Genomic DNA, 17791 nt, shown 5'->3' with positions numbered 1-17791 from the left:
TTCTGCAGCGAGCCAACAACCTGAGACACTCTGACCCTCTGGCTAGTGTCACATTCAGAGGTAAGAGGATCACGGGAAGTCCAGGACATCGGGAGTAAGATGGTAGATTGCATCGTAAACTCCTTGACTGAAGCACAAAATATTGTCATATTCAGAATAATAGTGGAATCTTAGTGTGCAGAAAATACTGCTCTCCAGTTGACACCTTCAATACAAATGTACCTGTAGTGGCTTTTGGGGGCAAGGCTGAAGTCTCAACTTTAAGACAAGGCTGAAGTCAAGCCTGTTCTCAAGCCTAGCTTCAGGTCCTTGAGGGAAAAGGAAAATTGCAGGAACAGAATCTAAGCTTGAGGAATCTGCCAGTTCAAGCTTGCTAAAGGAGACAAGCTGTAAACGTCAGACTGAAGCTCGTCACGGCTACTAAAGAGTATTGAACAGAAAAATAAGAATCTGGTTTAACTCCCGGCGGAATGCCAAATGGCACGCGTGAAGGTGACTTGGCTACCTGTCCGTTGTTTTCCATCAGTTTGTTGTTTGTACTTTCCACGAGTCAGTGGCTTCTTGATGAGGTGAGCTCTGCTGTTGACTTCCTGCCTTTGTCCTGACACTGTTTCCTGGTGCCATCACACACAGGCAGTGGTGGGAGAAGTACTCATGCCCTTTTACCTGAAAGTAGAAATACCACAGTCTGAATATACTACACGAGTACAACTCCTGAATTAAAAATGTTACTTGTGTAAGAGTGCAGAAGTATTATCAGCTAAATGGACTTGGACTTGGACTTTAGCTCAAAGACTTGACTTGAACTTGTCCTTAAAGTCTTGAGGCTTGACTTGGACTGGCTCCGTAAGATTTGACACTTCACTTAGACTTTCCCCTGCAAAGACTTGAGAATTGATTTAAACTCTTCCTCAAATACTTAAAAATGAACTTGGACTCTTGCTCAAAGACTTGAGACTTGACTTGGACTTCCCTCTAAAAGACTTGAGACTTGACTTGGACTTCCCTCTTAAAGACTTGAGGCTTGACTTGGATTTGCCCCTCAGAAACCCGAGAGTTGACTTGGATTTGTCCCTCAGAAACCCGAGAGTTGACTTGGATTTGCCCCTCAGAAACCCGAGAGTTGACTTGGATTTGCCCCTGAAAGACTTGGTCTTGCAAAATTGACTTGTGAGCATCTATTTGTTTGATATGCTTTGCAATAACCTGTTTAAAGTGATAATGTACTGAACAGCTAATCAATGCTGATGCTTTATGCTGCTCGATAAAGGAGTGGTGATTCAGTACATGCTTTGAATTGCTTCGATACAGTATAGTGCTGCATGCAGCAGATGATAGAACGTTCATCACAATCAGATGACTGATTCATATTGATAAAGTTGTTTGCTTTAGTCCCAACAAAGGCTCTGATTGGATCAGTACACACCAGATTCCCTGCTCACATTTGAGATGTGGCAGTGATTATAGTTTGGGAACCAAGATAGCACATTTACACTTTTGTACTTTTGTTTCCTAAACTTTAAAAACACATGAAGAAAATGTATTTTTAAACAGCCACCAAATCTCTCGATATTTGTACTTTTTGAACTCACACATCAACACACACACACACACAGAGCTCGTGTCTAAACTTAGCTTTCCCACACGCAATTCACAGCACTGTGGGTCACAGTTTTCTCTATTCTGGGCTCATGACAGAAACTGTGCCAAGCTGAACCAACCAGGAAGTTAATGCTGTGCCACTTCCTGTCTCTGAGATGCTAGCTTAGATATCAGCCCTTGGGACACACACACACACACACACACACACACACAAATATAACGTACCCTCTTGACCCCTTGTTGAAGGGTGGAGGTGTTTTTCAAGATATCTTCCAAGAACGGAGGTACGCTTACGTAGGTATTCGAGTGGGTGTATTGTACGTACTTGTTTGTGTATCTGGGAAGGTAAATGTGTGTGTGTGTGTGTGTGTGTTCTCACATTGGGTGATGGCTGAGGGGGAAAACAGGAAAGCAAGCAGCCGTGTGTGTGTATATGAGAGAACATGCATGTGAACCTGAACTGCTCTGATATCGAGGTCGTCCGTCGTGCTTTTTTGTTGTTAATTTTGATTAATTAACATTTGTTTTAAACGTTATAGTGAACTAAAACCATTATTTCACGAGTGCAATATGCAGAATAAATTGATCATGGTAAAAGATACATTTGTAGTCCTCGTAATAGGACTACATGCTTCATTATATTGAACAAAATGACTTTGGTGACCCATCCTCTAAGCCACCATGAGGCTCACATTTGTGTTGTTGAGTGAAATGTTTCGACAGCTGTTGGATGGATTGTCATTAAATTGTTGGTGATTCTATAACTTTATATCAAGCACCATTTTCAGGTCAATTGTTTTATATTTTTAACATTTTGGTTTAATCCGACATTCCCATCAGTCTCAGCTGTGATTTCTGTTTAGTCACTGTTTTATCATTGTGAACATGTTAGCATGCAGATGAATGACGTTCAATCTGTGGACATCAATGAGTATCTTCTAAAATCACACAACAGTCATTGTGTCTGTTTCCTTTCATCTGGAAAGAACATCTTAATCTGTCTCCTGTTCCTCTTTTTTAATTATTCACGTCACATTCCTGTGACGATGACGATGATGAATCCTGGCAGTTTATCGGTCCGTCTTAAGTCCCACTTCCTGTCAAGAGTGCCGCACAGACAGGAAATCAGAGCTCTGAACTCCATGTTACAGGAAGCCACAGAAAGATAACGCGCACACACACACACACACACACACACATATGCACATACATGTCAATGTCATAGCAACATACTCATTGGACCGCAAAGTCTGTTTCTTAAGCTCACTCTTAATCTTCCTGTTTCTCCATTTTTCTTCAGGGTCTAAGAAGAAGACAAAGGTCATCAAGAACAACCCCAGCCCTGTTTGGAACGAGGTGCGTCATGTACACAACCTCAAAGCTGCTGTTTGCTATTTAGACAACGACAATATTTGTTTAAAAAAACCATCGAACATCTGTTTTAGCTTTTCTAGTTGCTCCTGGTGGACTGTACTGATATTAAAGCTGCGAGAGGGAGCTTTTATTGTGAAAATACCCCCCATCTTATCAGCCTAAATCACAAGTGGAGATGTAACAGAGAATCATGACTCCACCAAGTGAGACAGGTTGTTTGCTGTGCCTCTGTCAGGGTTTCGAATGGGATCTGAAGGGGATCCCGCTGGACTCCGGTGCAGAGCTGCACTGTGTCGTCAAAGACCACGAGAAGATGGGGAGAAACAGGTACCGACTGGTGTGTGTGTGTGTGTGTGTGTGTGTGAGTGTGAAACATAGCTTATAGCTCAGAGTACAGGAATTGAGATAAGACTGAGACTGAGTGGACCGGACCAAACCCAGGGCACAGACAAGGGTGTGGGCCAGACTTGTTTTGTTTTACCAAAGCACCCCTTCAGATGGTTATTTTTGGACCGTTCCGCTCCATCAAGATGTCGAGCGGGTCGGAGGGGAAGTGGTCAGGCATGAGAGAATCGGGTCATCCTCTCATTGTGGTCGTCGAGTATTTATTCACTCATATTTCCACCCATTCACCGGCTGTTGATTGATTCAGTGATTCATCCGCTTCTCACGGGACGTGCAGACCGTGACCTCTTTGCTTTGTGGCGTTTCTCAGCACGTTTGCAGCTCAAGCTGACATTTTAGCGATTGTCTTAAAGTGTGAAGACAAGCAGCTTGAGGGCTCGTGCAGGATTTGAACCCTTGACCTTTCGCACCAAAGCGGAATCAGATTTCAGTTTGATTCAGATTTTGCTTTTAGACGGAGGAAAGGACAGTGAGTTCAACACGCAGCAACAAAAATACATTTGATCTGATGCCCAGCTCAGATTCACCACCAGCTTGTTTCCACACAGATCGAGGAACCAGAAAATTAGGCTGATAAAATGTACTGAATTATGACATGTTTTGCTCATTTCCACCTAATAATTGTACAGGAATAGGATTTTTTACACTGCCCATGTGCCCACACCCCAACGTTAAGAGCACTGCTCATTTCACTCTGGTCAGAGTACTCGTGGACCAAATGCAGTACTTTTGATGACAATCTAAGTGTGTGTGTGTGTGTGTGTGTGTGTGTGTGTGTGTGTGTGTGTGTGTGTGTGTGTGTGTGTGTGTGTGTGTGTGTGTGTGTGTGTGTGTGTGTGTGTGTGTGTGTGTGTGTTCTGTTTAGGTTTCTGGGGGAAACCCGGCTGGCTCTCAGAGACGTTCTCAACTCTCCCAACCTGGCCGCCACCTTCACCCTGTCCCTGCTGGACACCAAGAGAAACATCACAGGGGTGAGCAGACACACACACACACACACACACACACACACACCCTGAGTGAAGCACAGACGGATTCATTTACAGTCTCATTGTATTGTGAAGCAATGACAAATCATAAATCACTCTGAGTTTCCTGTCTGGATCTTAAAATAGAGACTTTCCAGAGTCAGAGCAGAATAACAACCCTCTTGCTCTTTTCTCTCTCTCTCTCTTTTTTAATTTGAATCCGATTACATTTGAAGATAGTTGTACTTTCATTCGTCCTACGTGAGGCAGTCTCACTCGTCACTGTGGTGGGATTATTCAACTTGTGTCCGGTGCAGTTTGTTCAATCAGAGCAAAGAAAGGAGTTTCGAATAAAAATGTTTGAAATCATTTGTTGGAAACAGGTGAGCTAATGTCGCCACACTTCAAGTCTTGTCTCAGTAGTTCAGATCACCAGATCAATGACTTCATCAGATACATTGTGTTGGTGGTCCTTATTCTTGTCCGTTCTGTTTCTTTCATACATTTGCCATCTTGTGAAAAAGGAACTAATCCTCAAAACAGACTTTTGAGGTTCTTAGGGCCAGATGAAAAATGTCCTCACTTCCCAAAAATGTCCTCACAATAGCCACACACACACGCACACACACTTACACACACATATACACACACACACCTTGATGGGCCACACCTACAGTCGCCTTCAGCAGACGAAGCACCGTTCTGTTTCCCATCCTTGTTTCCTGAACCCAAAACAAAGTCTTCCTCTCAGTGTCAGAGTGGATCTGATTGATGTCCACACACACACACACACACACACACACACACACACACTTGTGTTTACCTCAGAGAAGGTACAATGTGTGTGTGATGTTTAGAGCCATTTGCCATCACACAAAGCAAAGAAGAATCTAATACAAACCAACATATTGAAAGATAAATGCGTCACTTAATAAAAACACAAAATATACTGTAATCTCGAGATTATATTTACATTTTCAGATTGTTTTGCATCTTGTCATGCACGTGAGATATAATGCATGTATTGGATCATAAACCTGATGAATAGAATCAGACGATGTTGCCGCTGCACACACAGACGCTGATATCTTTGTTGACAGAAACACGACAGCTAGTCACTGAAGCTGCTTTTTCCTGTTGAAGGAAACTGCAGGAGACTCCACCTTTCACTGGTCAGTGCACCGCTGCTGCCACACAACTTCAGCTCAAGAAATCCTCTTTTGTTTTCTGCAATTTCAAACCGTCCATCTCTTCAACGTCCTTGCATACAACCTGAAGACATGACGTTTTGAGTACACTGGTGGAAGATATCATTACGATGCGTTTGCTGTCACTGTGATGTGTTTCCGTTCACAGATTGAAGCTCGTAACTGTGCTTTCCGTGTTTCCTTTAGGCCACGCTGACCGTGCAGGTTTCCTACGTCCCGCCTCCAGGATCGTCTCCAATGTTTCATCCTCCTCCCCAGCACGAGGCTCTGCCCCATAACAACAACCCCAACGTGGAGCTGGACACAGTCACAAGTAATATAATCTGTCACTTACTCGCTGAATACATCGGTCCTGCTGTTTAAATCCACCCCGCGTCTCGGGATCATTGACTGTCGGCCTTTGCAGTGATTTCTCTGGACACGCTGGGGGAGGAGGACACAGAGAGTATGATCATGATGGAGATGCCAGAGGACCAGGGTCCCGACGACGGGCGCTCCATGGTCATCGTCGGTCCTCAGGGGCCCTCGGGCCGGGAGTCCCCCCCGGCCCAGACGCCGAAGCGCTCGCCGCCGTCCTACAACACCCACGGAGGGCTGAGGAAGAGGAGGAGGGGGGCCAGCAGTCCGCCAAAACCGCTGCCCAACAAACCTCAGGACTTACAGGTGGAGTATCCATGTTTTACAAATATGGAGGTCATCAGTCCTACAAGCAGTTTGTTTGCATAAAAGGGTTCTTTTGCCTGTTTTTTATTAGAAATATAAATAATAACACTGTCATCATTTCCAAGCACATCAAAAACATAAACAAATTATTATTTTTGTAAATTATACAAATGGAAGCAAACAAAGCTGGTCTAGAACAGAGTTGATGGTAATGTTTAAGAATGTTAATTTACTCTTAATTTAGCTGGTGATTAATTTATTGTCACACATTGTTTGTGGCAGCATAAGTTTGGAATTATGTATATTTATGATTTCAAAGACACAATGAAATATAAACTGACTACTGCTGCATCCTTAGTTATTGCTCACAGCGCCATCATGTGGTGGTTTAGGGACATTACACAATAAATACAAGACATTGTATATAACAAGGTCACAAAACCTTGAGAGGAAGACGATACAAAGTGTTTAAATCTGTTACTTAAGTAAACATATTAATACCACACTGTAAAAATGATAATACAAGTAAAAGCCCTGCATTGAAAACGTAACTAAAGTAAAAGTATGTAAATGAGGAAAATATAAATAACAGTGACTATTATATATTCTATCTATTCTGGATTATGAATACTCGTGCATTCATGTAAAAGCAGGATGTTACTGTCGTTGTTGGTTGAGGTGGAGCACATTATGATTATTGTTATTGTGGATTAATCTGCTGATTATTATGTGCAAAGTGTAAAACAACTACGAACTAAATGATCAGTTGTCAGATAAATGTGAATTAAAAAAGTACAATACCTCAAGTATCATTTGTACTTGAGCGCAGTACTTGAGTAAACACGTTGTCAACTGATGATTCTTGCAGATAATGAATCAACATATATGTTCGTGGAGTTTAAAGTTTTAAATACACTCAAAAGGCTCGTGTGTCTTGCTGTCCAGGTTCGTGTGCGGGTCATCGAGGGCCGACAGCTGCCGGGCATCAACATCCAGCCCGTTGTGAAGGTGACGGTTGCCGGGCAGAGCAAGAGGACCCGCATCAGAAAGGGCAACAACCCCGTCTTTGACGAGGTAAACGAGAAAGGTTTGAATGGTTTACCAGGAAACAGTTGAATGTCTGTCAAACTGCAGCGTGAGTGTTCTCCTCTCCACAGACCTTCTTCCTGAACTTCTTCGAGACTCCATCAGACTTGTTCGATGAACCGATCTTCATCACTGTGAGTCTGGTTGTTATCTTGTTCTTGGATATTTGGTATTTTACTGTCAGGTACTTTCCTGTCAGACATGTAAACTCTGTCCACCTGGCCGACAGGTGTGTGACTCCCGCTCACTCAGAACTGATGCTGTGATCGGTGAATTCAAGGTAAACATTTTAGTTCTAACTTCAAATGTCTGTTACAAAAAGATTAAAGTACTTCCTCCTCGTGGAAGAAATATTCATATATAAGTTAAAGTACTAATACCACAGTGTGAAAATGCTACAATTAAGAATCATGCATTCAAAACCTTACTCAAGTAAAAGTACGTAAGTATTATCAGCTAAATGTACTTAAAGTACTTAAAGTGGAAGTTTTGACTGTGCATTAGTGTAAAAAGTACAATATTTACCTCTGAGATGTAGTACAGTAAAAAGTACAATATTTACCTCTGAGATGTAGTACAGTAAAAAGTACAATATTTACCTCTGAGATGTAGTACAGTAAAAAGTACAATATTTACCTCTGAGATGTAGTACAGTAAAAAGTACAATATTTACCTCTGAGATGTAGTACAGTAAAAAGTACAATATTTACCTCTGAGATGTAGTACAGTAAAAAGTACAATATTTACCTCTGAGATGTAGTACAGTAAAAAGTACAATATTTACCTCTGAGATGTAGTACAGTAAAAAGTACAATATTTACCTCTGAGATGTAATAAAAAAGTACAATATTTACCTCTGAGGGGTAGTACAGTTAAAAGTACAATATTTACCTCTGAGATGTAGTACAGTAAAAAGTACAATATTTACCTCTGAGATGTAGTACAGTTAAAAGTACAATATTTACCTCTGAGATGTAGTACAGTTAAAAGTACAATATTTACCTCTGAGATGTAGTACAGTTAAAAGTACAATATTTACCTCTGAGGGGTAGTACAGTAAAAAGTACAATATTTACCTCTGAGATGTAGTACAGTAAAAAGTACAATATTTACCTCTGAGGTGTAGTACAGTAAAAAGTACAATATTTACCTCTGAGGTGTAGTGGAGGAGAAGTATAAAACAAAATACTCAAGTACAATCCCTAAAATGTGTCCTTCAGTCCAGTACTTGAGTGATGTACTTGGATACGTTCCTTTGAGAGTGTAGCGCACGTGTTCTGGCTCAGCGACGAGCAGAAACATGAAACATATTTTGGTGTTTCTTACAGTTGGATGTGGGCACCGTCTACAACGAGCACAGTGAGTACACATCGATATGAATATACGTGTTTTTTGGTGATTTTTACGGTTGTATTGTGTGAAACGGATCACTGAGGAGCAGAGAGTCTTCTTACTTCCTGGTTCCTGTGTTAGCGCTGTTGTTCCTGGTCTCTGATTGGTCAGTTTGAAGCGTTTAAGCCCCTCCTCTCTGCAGGACACTGCTTCTTGAGGAAATGGCTGCTGCTGTGTGACCCCGACGACCTCTCTGCTGGGGTCAAAGGTTACCTAAAGGTCAGCCTGTTGGTGTTGGGAGCAGGAGACGAGCCGCCGGTGAGTCTGACGTCAACGTTGCATGCTAAACGTTAGCATAACAGCACTTTGTTTTTAATGTTACTGCAGCATAGCATCGTGTTAGCCTGCCAGTCATGAATTGACCGACCTCACAAGGTGTGTCTCCTCCAGGCTGATAAACGCGAGTGTGTGGAAGATAAAGAAGACATAGAAGGAAACCTGCTGAGACCGGCGGGTCTGTCTCTGAGAGGAGCCACTTTCACCCTGAGGATCTTCAGGGCTGAAGACCTGCCACAAAGTGAGTCTCCGGCGCGTGTTCACCGATTATGCGTCGGATAGATTTCTAATTCCGATCTTTTTTTTTCTGCCTGCAGTGGACGACGCCTTCATGGATGGGATGAGGCAGATCTTCGGGTTTGACGGCAACAGGAAGAACCTGGTGGATCCTCTGGTGGAGATCCACTTTGCTGGCAAAACTGTGCGTCAATCGAGCCGAACATTTGTATCCCAAACCCGACATTAAACGCAGAATTTAATGTGCGTTGCGTTTTCTTTTTCAGGTCTGCACTAAGACTCTGGAGAAGAACGCCAATCCACAATGGAACCAGAGCCTGGCTATGCCGATTAGGGTGAGACACACGAACAAAACACAGTGCAAACACACATTGTTATGCAACTGTATGGCGCTACAAAGATCAATACACTCCTCGTTATCATTATACGGTGTGTGCTTTCTTTTTGTCCTCCCAGTTTCCCTCCATGTGTGAGAAGATGAGGATCAGAATTCTGGACTGGTGAATCCGAGCTCATGTGCTCATTTGTTTTGTTTCCTTTTTGTTTTTAATCAAACTTAGATTCAGAAGTCAGAAGATAAAGACTGAAACTTAGTGTGTGGACTTAGTTTAGACTTTGACACTGTGGGAGTGTTTATTTGCGATGGACGTCGTACGATAATTGTATGATATCCTCAAGTAGTGTAGGTCCCACTGAATCTAAAGATATGTGCATTGTGTACACATTTTGACGAATATTGGCCACTCTCTTACCGCACAGGATTTTTACCTCACGTCTCTCCCTTCTCGCTCCCCTTTCAACTCTCCCGTGGCCCCCTGGGGGAGGCCGGCCCCACATTTTGAAAACCCTCTTGGTTTAGAGGAACACTTTTTAAGTTGTGTCACCGTTTGAAGCATGTTTTTAGAGCTTTTTCTTTCTCACTTTCTCCTTTCAGGGACAGAGCCAGTCACAATGATGTCATCGGCACCACCCACCTCTGCATGTCTAAGATCTCCGCCCCCGGTGGAGAGATAGACAGTAAGTAACTCGTCGAAACTGCTCTGAACTGGACTGGACCCGACCAGTTCTGTTTGGACTGGTTCACACTGGAACTGGCTGGCTTTGACTGCATCGGATTGTTTGTATTTAACCGGTCTTGTCTGGTTTGCTTCAGTTCTTTTAAAGGTCCAATTCTGTTTGTGGTTTGATTTGTTTGCACTAAAATAACACGTTGTTGCACGTCACGCTGCCTTGAATCAAACCTGGATGGTAAGTAATCTGGACACTTTGTGCTGCTCTGGTGTCGTGGTTCCTAATCCAGACTAGATGTGAACATGATGGAACCGGACTGGGTTGTACCTAACTGGTGTAACCTGGATTATAATTTACTGATCAGTTGTCGCCGGATCGTGCCAGAGCTGGGCCGTATACACAATCGGTTTGATTCATTTGAATTTTTACACTTTGTGTAAAGTTCTGCGTTCGGTGAAGCCCCGCCCCTAAAGCATCTGTGTGACTCTAAATGGCCCATAATGTACTAAATGAACATCATGCTGCATTGAAGAAGACTTGAAACTAGAGATTGAGACATAAACTCATGTTTACAATGTTTACTGAGGTAATAAATCAAGAGAGAAGTAGAGTCATTTTCTATAGACTTCTATACGACCAGAGGAGTCGCCCCCTGGTGGCCACTAGAGAGAATGCAGGTTAAGTCACTTCATCATCGGCTTCTCTTTTCAGAACCGGATGTTTCTGCCGGTGTGGTGTGAAGAACAGAAACAGCTTCATCATGGATTACATGTTGTACCTGTGGTTCAGATAAACCCATTTGAAATTTAAAAGTTAGAAGTTCTTTTGAAATTCTTTTGAAAACTGAAAGTTGGATTTTTCTTCTCCAAATCTCAAGTCTTGAACCCCCCGATGTACCTGCGGTGTGTGAACATAACAAAGCATGGACAACGTTCCCGTGACCGGCATGAAGACTAACTTGGTTGAGTTTGTGTGCTGAACGCTGACGTGGTAGAGTCTCCGGTCCTTGGAGAGCCTCACATTTGCCTCACAGTTGTCTCACAGTTGTCTCACAGTTGTCTCACAGTTGTCTCACAGTTGTCTCACAGTTGTCTCACAGTTGTCTTGTCCCAGATGAAGACGACACGCGTGAGTTTTTCTCACTGTGCGACAAGTGCCATTTGTTCTCCGTCTTTGTTTGACAACGCCACGTGTACAATGGTGAATCATCAGCATACAACAGCAATCGGCACCATCGCCTTGTTTCAAGTTATGTACTTGAAACAAGCGAAATCATTTTGCTTTGAGTCCTCAGGGTTTGTCTGCGTTGTGGTCAAGTGCATTTGCTTGCGTTTGCGTGGCGTTCAAAGACGTCCGTTTCCTTTCTGTTCTGACTCTGAACATCTGTCTGTGATTCTGAACCACGCTTCCTCTCTACGCATTCAGATGACTTGACTCCACGGACCGTCCACTCTGGCAGTACGTCCAACCATCCTTTCTACACCTTTGTCTTGTTTTGTGTGTTTTTATTTCATTTTTGTGATTCAAATTTCCTTTTTCCTTTCAACTCATAACTGCTTTCATCTTAACTTGATTCTGATGAAACTCTCTGAATCTATTTTGTCGAGCGCACCGAATTTCAACCAATCAATGAATCAATCAGTCTTCTCTTCATTTCCACCGCTTCACATTCTTTTCGTGACGATCTATTTGACGTTTTGTGTCGTTGCAGTCGATGACAGTCTTGGCTTCCTGCCGATGTTCGGCCCGTGTTTCGTCAACCTGTACGGGAGCCCCAGAGAGTTCACCGCCTTCAACGATCCGCACGAGGCACTCAACCTCGGAAAAGTAACTCCACGTTTGTTTCTTTACTTTTAAATACAATCCGTAGTAGAAATAATCAAATGAAAGCATCCACAACTTAGATTTTTGGCTGGTAAGTATCTTTGAGATAAACTGCTTTACATTCTGCTCGTTTGACTTTTGAATGTGTTTGTTGTGACGCTCATCTCTCTTTGTTTGTCAGGGAGAGGGCGTGGCCTACCGAGGTCGAGTTCTACTGGAGCTGACGACGAAACTGGCCGACAAGCCGGAGCACAAAACTGACGACATCCCGTCAGATGACCTGCTGGTGGTGCAGGTGAGCGGGAAGAAGGTTAAAACACACTTTAACAACACAAAGAAATGCGTCATCCATCTTTCCCTCTCCCTCTCCGTCCAACAGAAGTTTCTCAGGAAGAGGAAGTTCTCCCTCTTCGTGGCGTTTTACTCGGCCACGCTCCTCCAGGACGTCGACGACGCCGTCCAGTTCGAGGTCAGCATCGGCAACTACGGCAACAAGTTCGACTACACCTGCCTCCCTCTGGCCTCCACCACCCAGTTCAGCAGGGCGGTGTTCGACGGTAGGTCAAGTGATGCGGTGTGGTCCGGGTGACACCAACAGACATTTAAAGGGCCGGTGTAGAGCAGATTTGCTGACTTCATGCTGCCCCGCCCATTTTTTTCACATACGAGGACATTTTTAATTACTCTGTAGTGTCTCTTAGTGTTTTTGTAATTTATTTGGTTTCAATCTGAAGCACCAAAACTACTATATACGCTCAATATATTCAAAAACCCAACTGTTTAAATGTGCAGTAAGTTGAGATGGGTTATTAATATGCATGGGAATAAACTGGTAGACATGTGCAAAAAACAAACAAAGATACCTTTAATCGTTTTAGCGTTACATCTGTGTATGTTTGCAGCAAATACGTACACTGTACCTGTGCAATAAAGTAATATAAATGCACATTACATGCATGTATGTTTGCAGCAAAGTAGTGCACATGTGCTGTAAACTGATAAAGATGCAGTAAATTAAATTACCGGTACGTTTGCAGTCACTTCTGTTTGTTACCAGTTTGCACAATATTATTGTCCACTGATAGCAATGTTTTATCAGCTGGGATGCTATTTATTGGTGCATCGTTGTCTGCGGTATCATCCTCGTGTGTGCGTGTGTGTTCCAGGTTGCCACTACTACTACCTCCCCTGGGGAAACATCAAACCGGTGGTGGTTCTGTCTTCAGAGTGGGAAGATATCAAGCCGAGGATCGAGGCGCTCAACTTGCTGCTGGCGATCGTAGAGAGACTGGTGGGTGATGGGCTTGAGTTACAAATCAACAACTGGGAAGTGTTTGCGATGAATGTACTGCATCTACCATCCGAACGTGTGTGTGTGTGTGTGTGTGTGTGTGTGTGTGTGTGTGTGTGTGTGTGTGTGTGTGTGTCCAGGAGGCGAACCTGCAGCGGGTGCAGCTGGAGGTGAAGGCGGGCGGTGATCTGGAGGAGGTGGAGCTGCGAGTGGTCGAGCTGTTGGATCAGGTCATCGCGGACTGCAGGTAACCACGGTGTACTGTGTGATTCAAGTACATTTACTCAAGTACTGTGCTACTTTATACTTCTATTCCACTACAGTACATCTCAGGGGGAAATACAGTATTGTACCTTTCACCGCACTGCACTTAATTCACAGCTGTAATTCGTTGTCTCTCTCTCGCTCCCTCTCCAGTGAGGAGCTGCCCTCTATCGAGCAGTGGCAGTGTGCGACCCCCCTGGACCGCTCGCTGAGGCACATTCGCACTCTCCACCTGCAGCAGATTGTGGCGGCGGCGCAGGCTCTCAAGCACGGGCCGGCCACCGAGCTGTCCACGGTGCTGGAGCAGGCCGGGGACTGGGCCAGCAGGCTGAGGACGATGGCCGAGGAGGTGAGCCCGTCGCTCGAGAGGCGTCTACGTCAGAAGTAACTCGAGAAGAAGTCTAAAAACAAGCTATATTATCTCCAGAAAACAAACGTCTTTAGACCGTAAACACAGTTTTGGTGTAAAACAATGGTGTGATGTTGATTGAGTTGTGCATCATTTGTACATACTTCAACATTAAACTACTTTAAATAAACATATGTTTCATTCTTTAAAAAAGAGGACCAGAGAAGAATTATAAAAATCATTGTTATTTTAAATTAAACTGGAAAATGTATTTTGCGTTTGACAAAAAGAGACAGAATAAAAGTGAAAGACGATACTCTCTCTCTCTCTCTCTCTCTCCTGTGCGCTCTCGATGTCTCTCGCCCAGCCTCAGAACAGCCTCCCAGACATCGTGATCTGGATGCTGCAGGGCGACCGCAGGGTGGCGTACCACCGCATCCCAGCACACACCGTGATCTTCTCCCAGCAGCACTGTGGGAAACACTGCGGGCAGCTGCAGACCGTCTTCCTCAAGGTGCTCACACGCGCACACACACACACACACGTTTCGTCCTCTGAAATGAAGCTTCACTGACGGGCTGTGTGTGTTGTGCAGAACCCACAGGACAGCGGCGGAGAGGCCAAACTGCCAGGTCAGCTGAGGGTTAAAGTCTGGTTTGGATTGGCCGCTGACGTCAAGCACTTCAACCAATACGCTGAAGGGAAGCTGTCGGTCTTTGCTGAGACGGTAAGACGCACGATGCTCGAGACTTTTCTGATTTTGGAGACTTCTATCCGACACACAAAGCACTGGTTTTCACTGGGAATGTCTCATCGTTCTCCAACCCTAAGACAAATCTCCCATCACAATCATTTGAAATCTGCTTCAATCTAAAACGAAAGGCTTCACTGTCTCTCCCTGCAGTATGAGAACCAGACCCGACTCGCCCTGGTGGGTAACTGGGGAACGACGGGTCTCACCTCCCCAAAGTTCAGCGACGTCACTGGAAGAGTCCGACTGCCCAAAGAGAGCTTCAAACCCTCTCCGGGCTGGACCTGGACCGGAGACTGGTACATCAGCCCCGAGAAGACGTGAGTGGGTTTCTCAAGCTGCTGGTGTTTCTAAGTATTCTTTCACTGCTTCATTGGCTTTGTTTGGTGCAATGTCATCATTTCAAATTCAAACGTTCCCTCTACATGCTGGCAAATATGAATTGAGTAAAACTGGCCCCATCTTTAACGTTTAGAGCTGAAGATGGAGCCAAAACAAAATCCTTCAACCAGAAGATCTATCATATCTCCGTCACTGTGTTTTTATTTCATTTGTTTCTTCTTCTACTTCCGGCTGCACGATGCTAACATCCTCACCTGTTTTCTATTGATTACCTCTGTGTCTTTATTACGCAATCAAGTGATATGAAGACAGTCCATATTTCTTATTACTCATGTGTATTCATGTGTATTTATGTGTGCTGGATAAACATCTGTGATGACAAACCCTCAGACTGCTGTTTGACGTGGACGCCGGTCACATGACCTTCTCAGAGGAAGTGTTTGAAAACCAGATGAGGTTACCGGGCGGACAGTGGATCGGCATGCCGGAGGGGTACACTGACGTGGTACGTGTGTGTAGAAACGTGTGTGTAAACACGGTACGTGTGTGTGTGTGTGTGTGGTTTGACTCATCGCTGTTGATCTGTGTCAGAATGGGGAGAAGGCGGTGCCAAAGGACGAGGTGGAGTGTCCTCCAGGTTGGGTTTGGGAGGAGGTGGAGTGGAGCGAAGATCTCAACAGGGCGGTGGATGATCAAGGTGCACATCATAGAATCATAGTTTTTTTTAAGTCACAAAGAGACTTAACCTGTAAAGCACTATGAGCACTTTCAATTGTAATGTGAGTCCTCTTAGCTTGTTGTATTGGTACATTTCCTTCAATGAAGAGTCCGAGTACTTCTTCCTCCACCAGGCTGGGAGTACGGCATCCCCATCCCTCCGGACCGCCGTCCCAAGTCGTGGGTGCCGGCAGAAAAGATGTACCACACCAACCGGAGAAGGCGATGGATACGGATGAGACGGCGAGACCAGCAGAAGATGGAAGCTCTCAAAAAGGTAGCGCGAAAAAGACACATTTGACTTCTGTATTTATGATTTAACTGTCCTTTAAATATTGAGTTGCTGATGACATAATTTACTTCCTGCCACTAGATGGTGGTCTAGTGGCACAAATGAGCATGAGAGGAGATGAAACACACACAGATGTTCACAGTGGTTATTGTGTGTTTGTGTGTGTGTGTGTGTGTGTGTGTGTGTTTACAGCAGCGTCCGGACGAGGCGGAGAGGGAGGGCTGGGAGTACGCCTCGCTGTTCGGCTGGAGGTTCCACCTGAAGCCGAGGAAGACGGACAGCTTCAGGAGGCGCAGGTGGAGGTACCGCATGGAGCCGCTGGAGAAGACGGGAGCGGCGGCCATCTTTGCTCTGGAGTGTTCTCTGGTGAGAGAGAGAGAGACATATGTATGTGTTCATGTGGTGCCAAAAGTATGGAGTCTTTTATTTTGAAGGCCCTGCTATGTTTCATGAATATGTGTTCCTGTTCCTTTCTTTCTAAATGTGATCTTCATCTTCCTCCTCCTCCTCGTCCCACAGAGCAGCATAGACGACAAGAACGAAGACAAGTCCGCCACGCCCACGTTCGGAGTCAACAGACCGACCATTTCCTGTTTCTTTGACCGTAAGACGGCGCCCAACACTGTTCTTTAACTTCCATCTGCGCTGTTCTTTCGTTTTTCATCGATCTCTTACTGCGTCAATACAATGACGTGTGCGTGTGTGTGTGTGTGTGTGTGTGTGTGTTTAGGGGGCACCCGCTACCACCTGCGCTGTTACCTGTACCAGGCCAGAGACCTGCCGGCCATGGACAAAGACAGCTTCTCAGGTACCGTGCAGTGATCGCTCACATATCAGTTGTGATGCTTATAACTCAAGCGCCATCTGGTGGCCGGAAAGTATTATTCGTGGATTTTCCCTGAACACTTTTTTCTTAAAGCTCCCGCAGACACTGAGACATTAGTAGCCCTGCAAAAAGAGAGGACAGTGAAGTTATTATCTGAAGGAAGTCATGGAAACTACGGTGTGTGTGTGTGTGTGTGTGTGTGTGTGTGTGTGTGTGTGTGCGTGCGTGTTCATCAGAAACTCACCGCAGACTCAGATGTAAAAACAGAGACGAGGCTTTGAATAACAGACGGATGAATAGACAGAGGGAGAGAGAAATGATAGATGATGGAGGGAGGTCGGCTAAAGACACACACACACACACACACACACACACACACACACACACACACACACACAGTGTAACGGATGGGTAGAGTTGATGGATGGGCTTCAGTCGTGTGTTCGTCTGGTGTTACATGGCGTCTGGGCGGCCGTGATTAAAGAACATCAGCTATCAAAGAATCTCTCTTTCTTTCTGTCTTTCTACCATTCTTTGTCTGAATGTCTTTATTTCAGCCCTTCATCCTTACCGTCTGTCTTTCTTTCCGTCTTCGTGAATGTATTTCATTGATGATCTAAATTCCCACATTTAGAGATCTTCTCTTCATTCTTTTCTCTCTTTCCTCTCTTTCCTCCCCCCTTCTTCTATCTGTCTCTCCCTGTCCCGACGCCTTCCTCTCTCTCCTCCTCCTCCTCCTCTCAACGTCTCTCTCCCCGGTCTCCGTTGTGTTCGTGTACCCCCGCGTGTCCCACTGGCTTCTACTGTTTCCCCTCCGACACACAGACTTACATCACCCCCCTGGGCTGTTTGTGTTGCTGTTTACATGAGCTCATGGGCTGTTTGGTGGGAATGGACGGTAATTGAATGGGTCACC

General features: G+C 44.6%; 1 protein-coding gene across 3 annotated transcripts in view; it reads left to right on the top strand.

Annotated features, from left to right (window-relative positions):
- The window catches only part of dysf (dysferlin, limb girdle muscular dystrophy 2B (autosomal recessive)), a 55308-nt gene that overhangs the window by 3336 nt on the left and 34181 nt on the right, over positions 1-17791 (top strand). For 2 of the 3 annotated variants that reach the window (XR_013773047.1, XM_079295192.1), the window contains exons 2-32: positions 2903-2958; positions 3212-3303; positions 4247-4352; positions 5741-5867; positions 5961-6217; positions 7163-7291; positions 7375-7437; positions 7533-7583; positions 8632-8662; positions 8838-8953; positions 9086-9212; positions 9289-9392; positions 9475-9543; positions 9665-9708; positions 10143-10225; positions 11645-11677; positions 11931-12046; positions 12225-12338; positions 12423-12600; positions 13210-13334; positions 13475-13581; positions 13752-13947; positions 14315-14461; positions 14543-14674; positions 14852-15018; positions 15431-15545; positions 15632-15737; positions 15892-16034; positions 16242-16415; positions 16569-16653; positions 16780-16857. Coding sequence is in view for 2 of the 3 variants with exons in the window: in XM_079295192.1 (XP_079151318.1) it covers positions 2903-2958; positions 3212-3303; positions 4247-4352; positions 5741-5867; positions 5961-6217; positions 7163-7291; positions 7375-7437; positions 7533-7583; positions 8632-8662; positions 8838-8953; positions 9086-9212; positions 9289-9392; positions 9475-9543; positions 9665-9708; positions 10143-10225; positions 11645-11677; positions 11931-12046; positions 12225-12338; positions 12423-12600; positions 13210-13334; positions 13475-13581; positions 13752-13947; positions 14315-14461; positions 14543-14674; positions 14852-15018; positions 15431-15545; positions 15632-15737; positions 15892-16034; positions 16242-16415; positions 16569-16653; positions 16780-16857 (3471 nt within the window). In the remaining variant the exon portion in view is untranslated. The remainder of the gene's footprint in view (positions 1-2902; positions 2959-3211; positions 3304-4246; positions 4353-5740; positions 5868-5960; positions 6218-7162; positions 7292-7374; positions 7438-7532; positions 7584-8631; positions 8663-8837; positions 8954-9085; positions 9213-9288; positions 9393-9474; positions 9544-9664; positions 9709-10142; positions 10226-11644; positions 11678-11930; positions 12047-12224; positions 12339-12422; positions 12601-13209; positions 13335-13474; positions 13582-13751; positions 13948-14314; positions 14462-14542; positions 14675-14851; positions 15019-15430; positions 15546-15631; positions 15738-15891; positions 16035-16241; positions 16416-16568; positions 16654-16779; positions 16858-17791) is intronic. The other variant, XM_079295193.1, reaches the window with a different exon arrangement.

This window comes from Melanostigma gelatinosum (assembly GCF_949748355.1).
Source record: "Melanostigma gelatinosum genome assembly, chromosome: 23".
Lineage (NCBI taxonomy): Eukaryota > Metazoa > Chordata > Actinopteri > Perciformes > Zoarcidae > Melanostigma > Melanostigma gelatinosum.
Note: the sequence above shows the minus strand (reverse complement) of the source record. Positions and strands in the feature narration are given on the sequence as shown.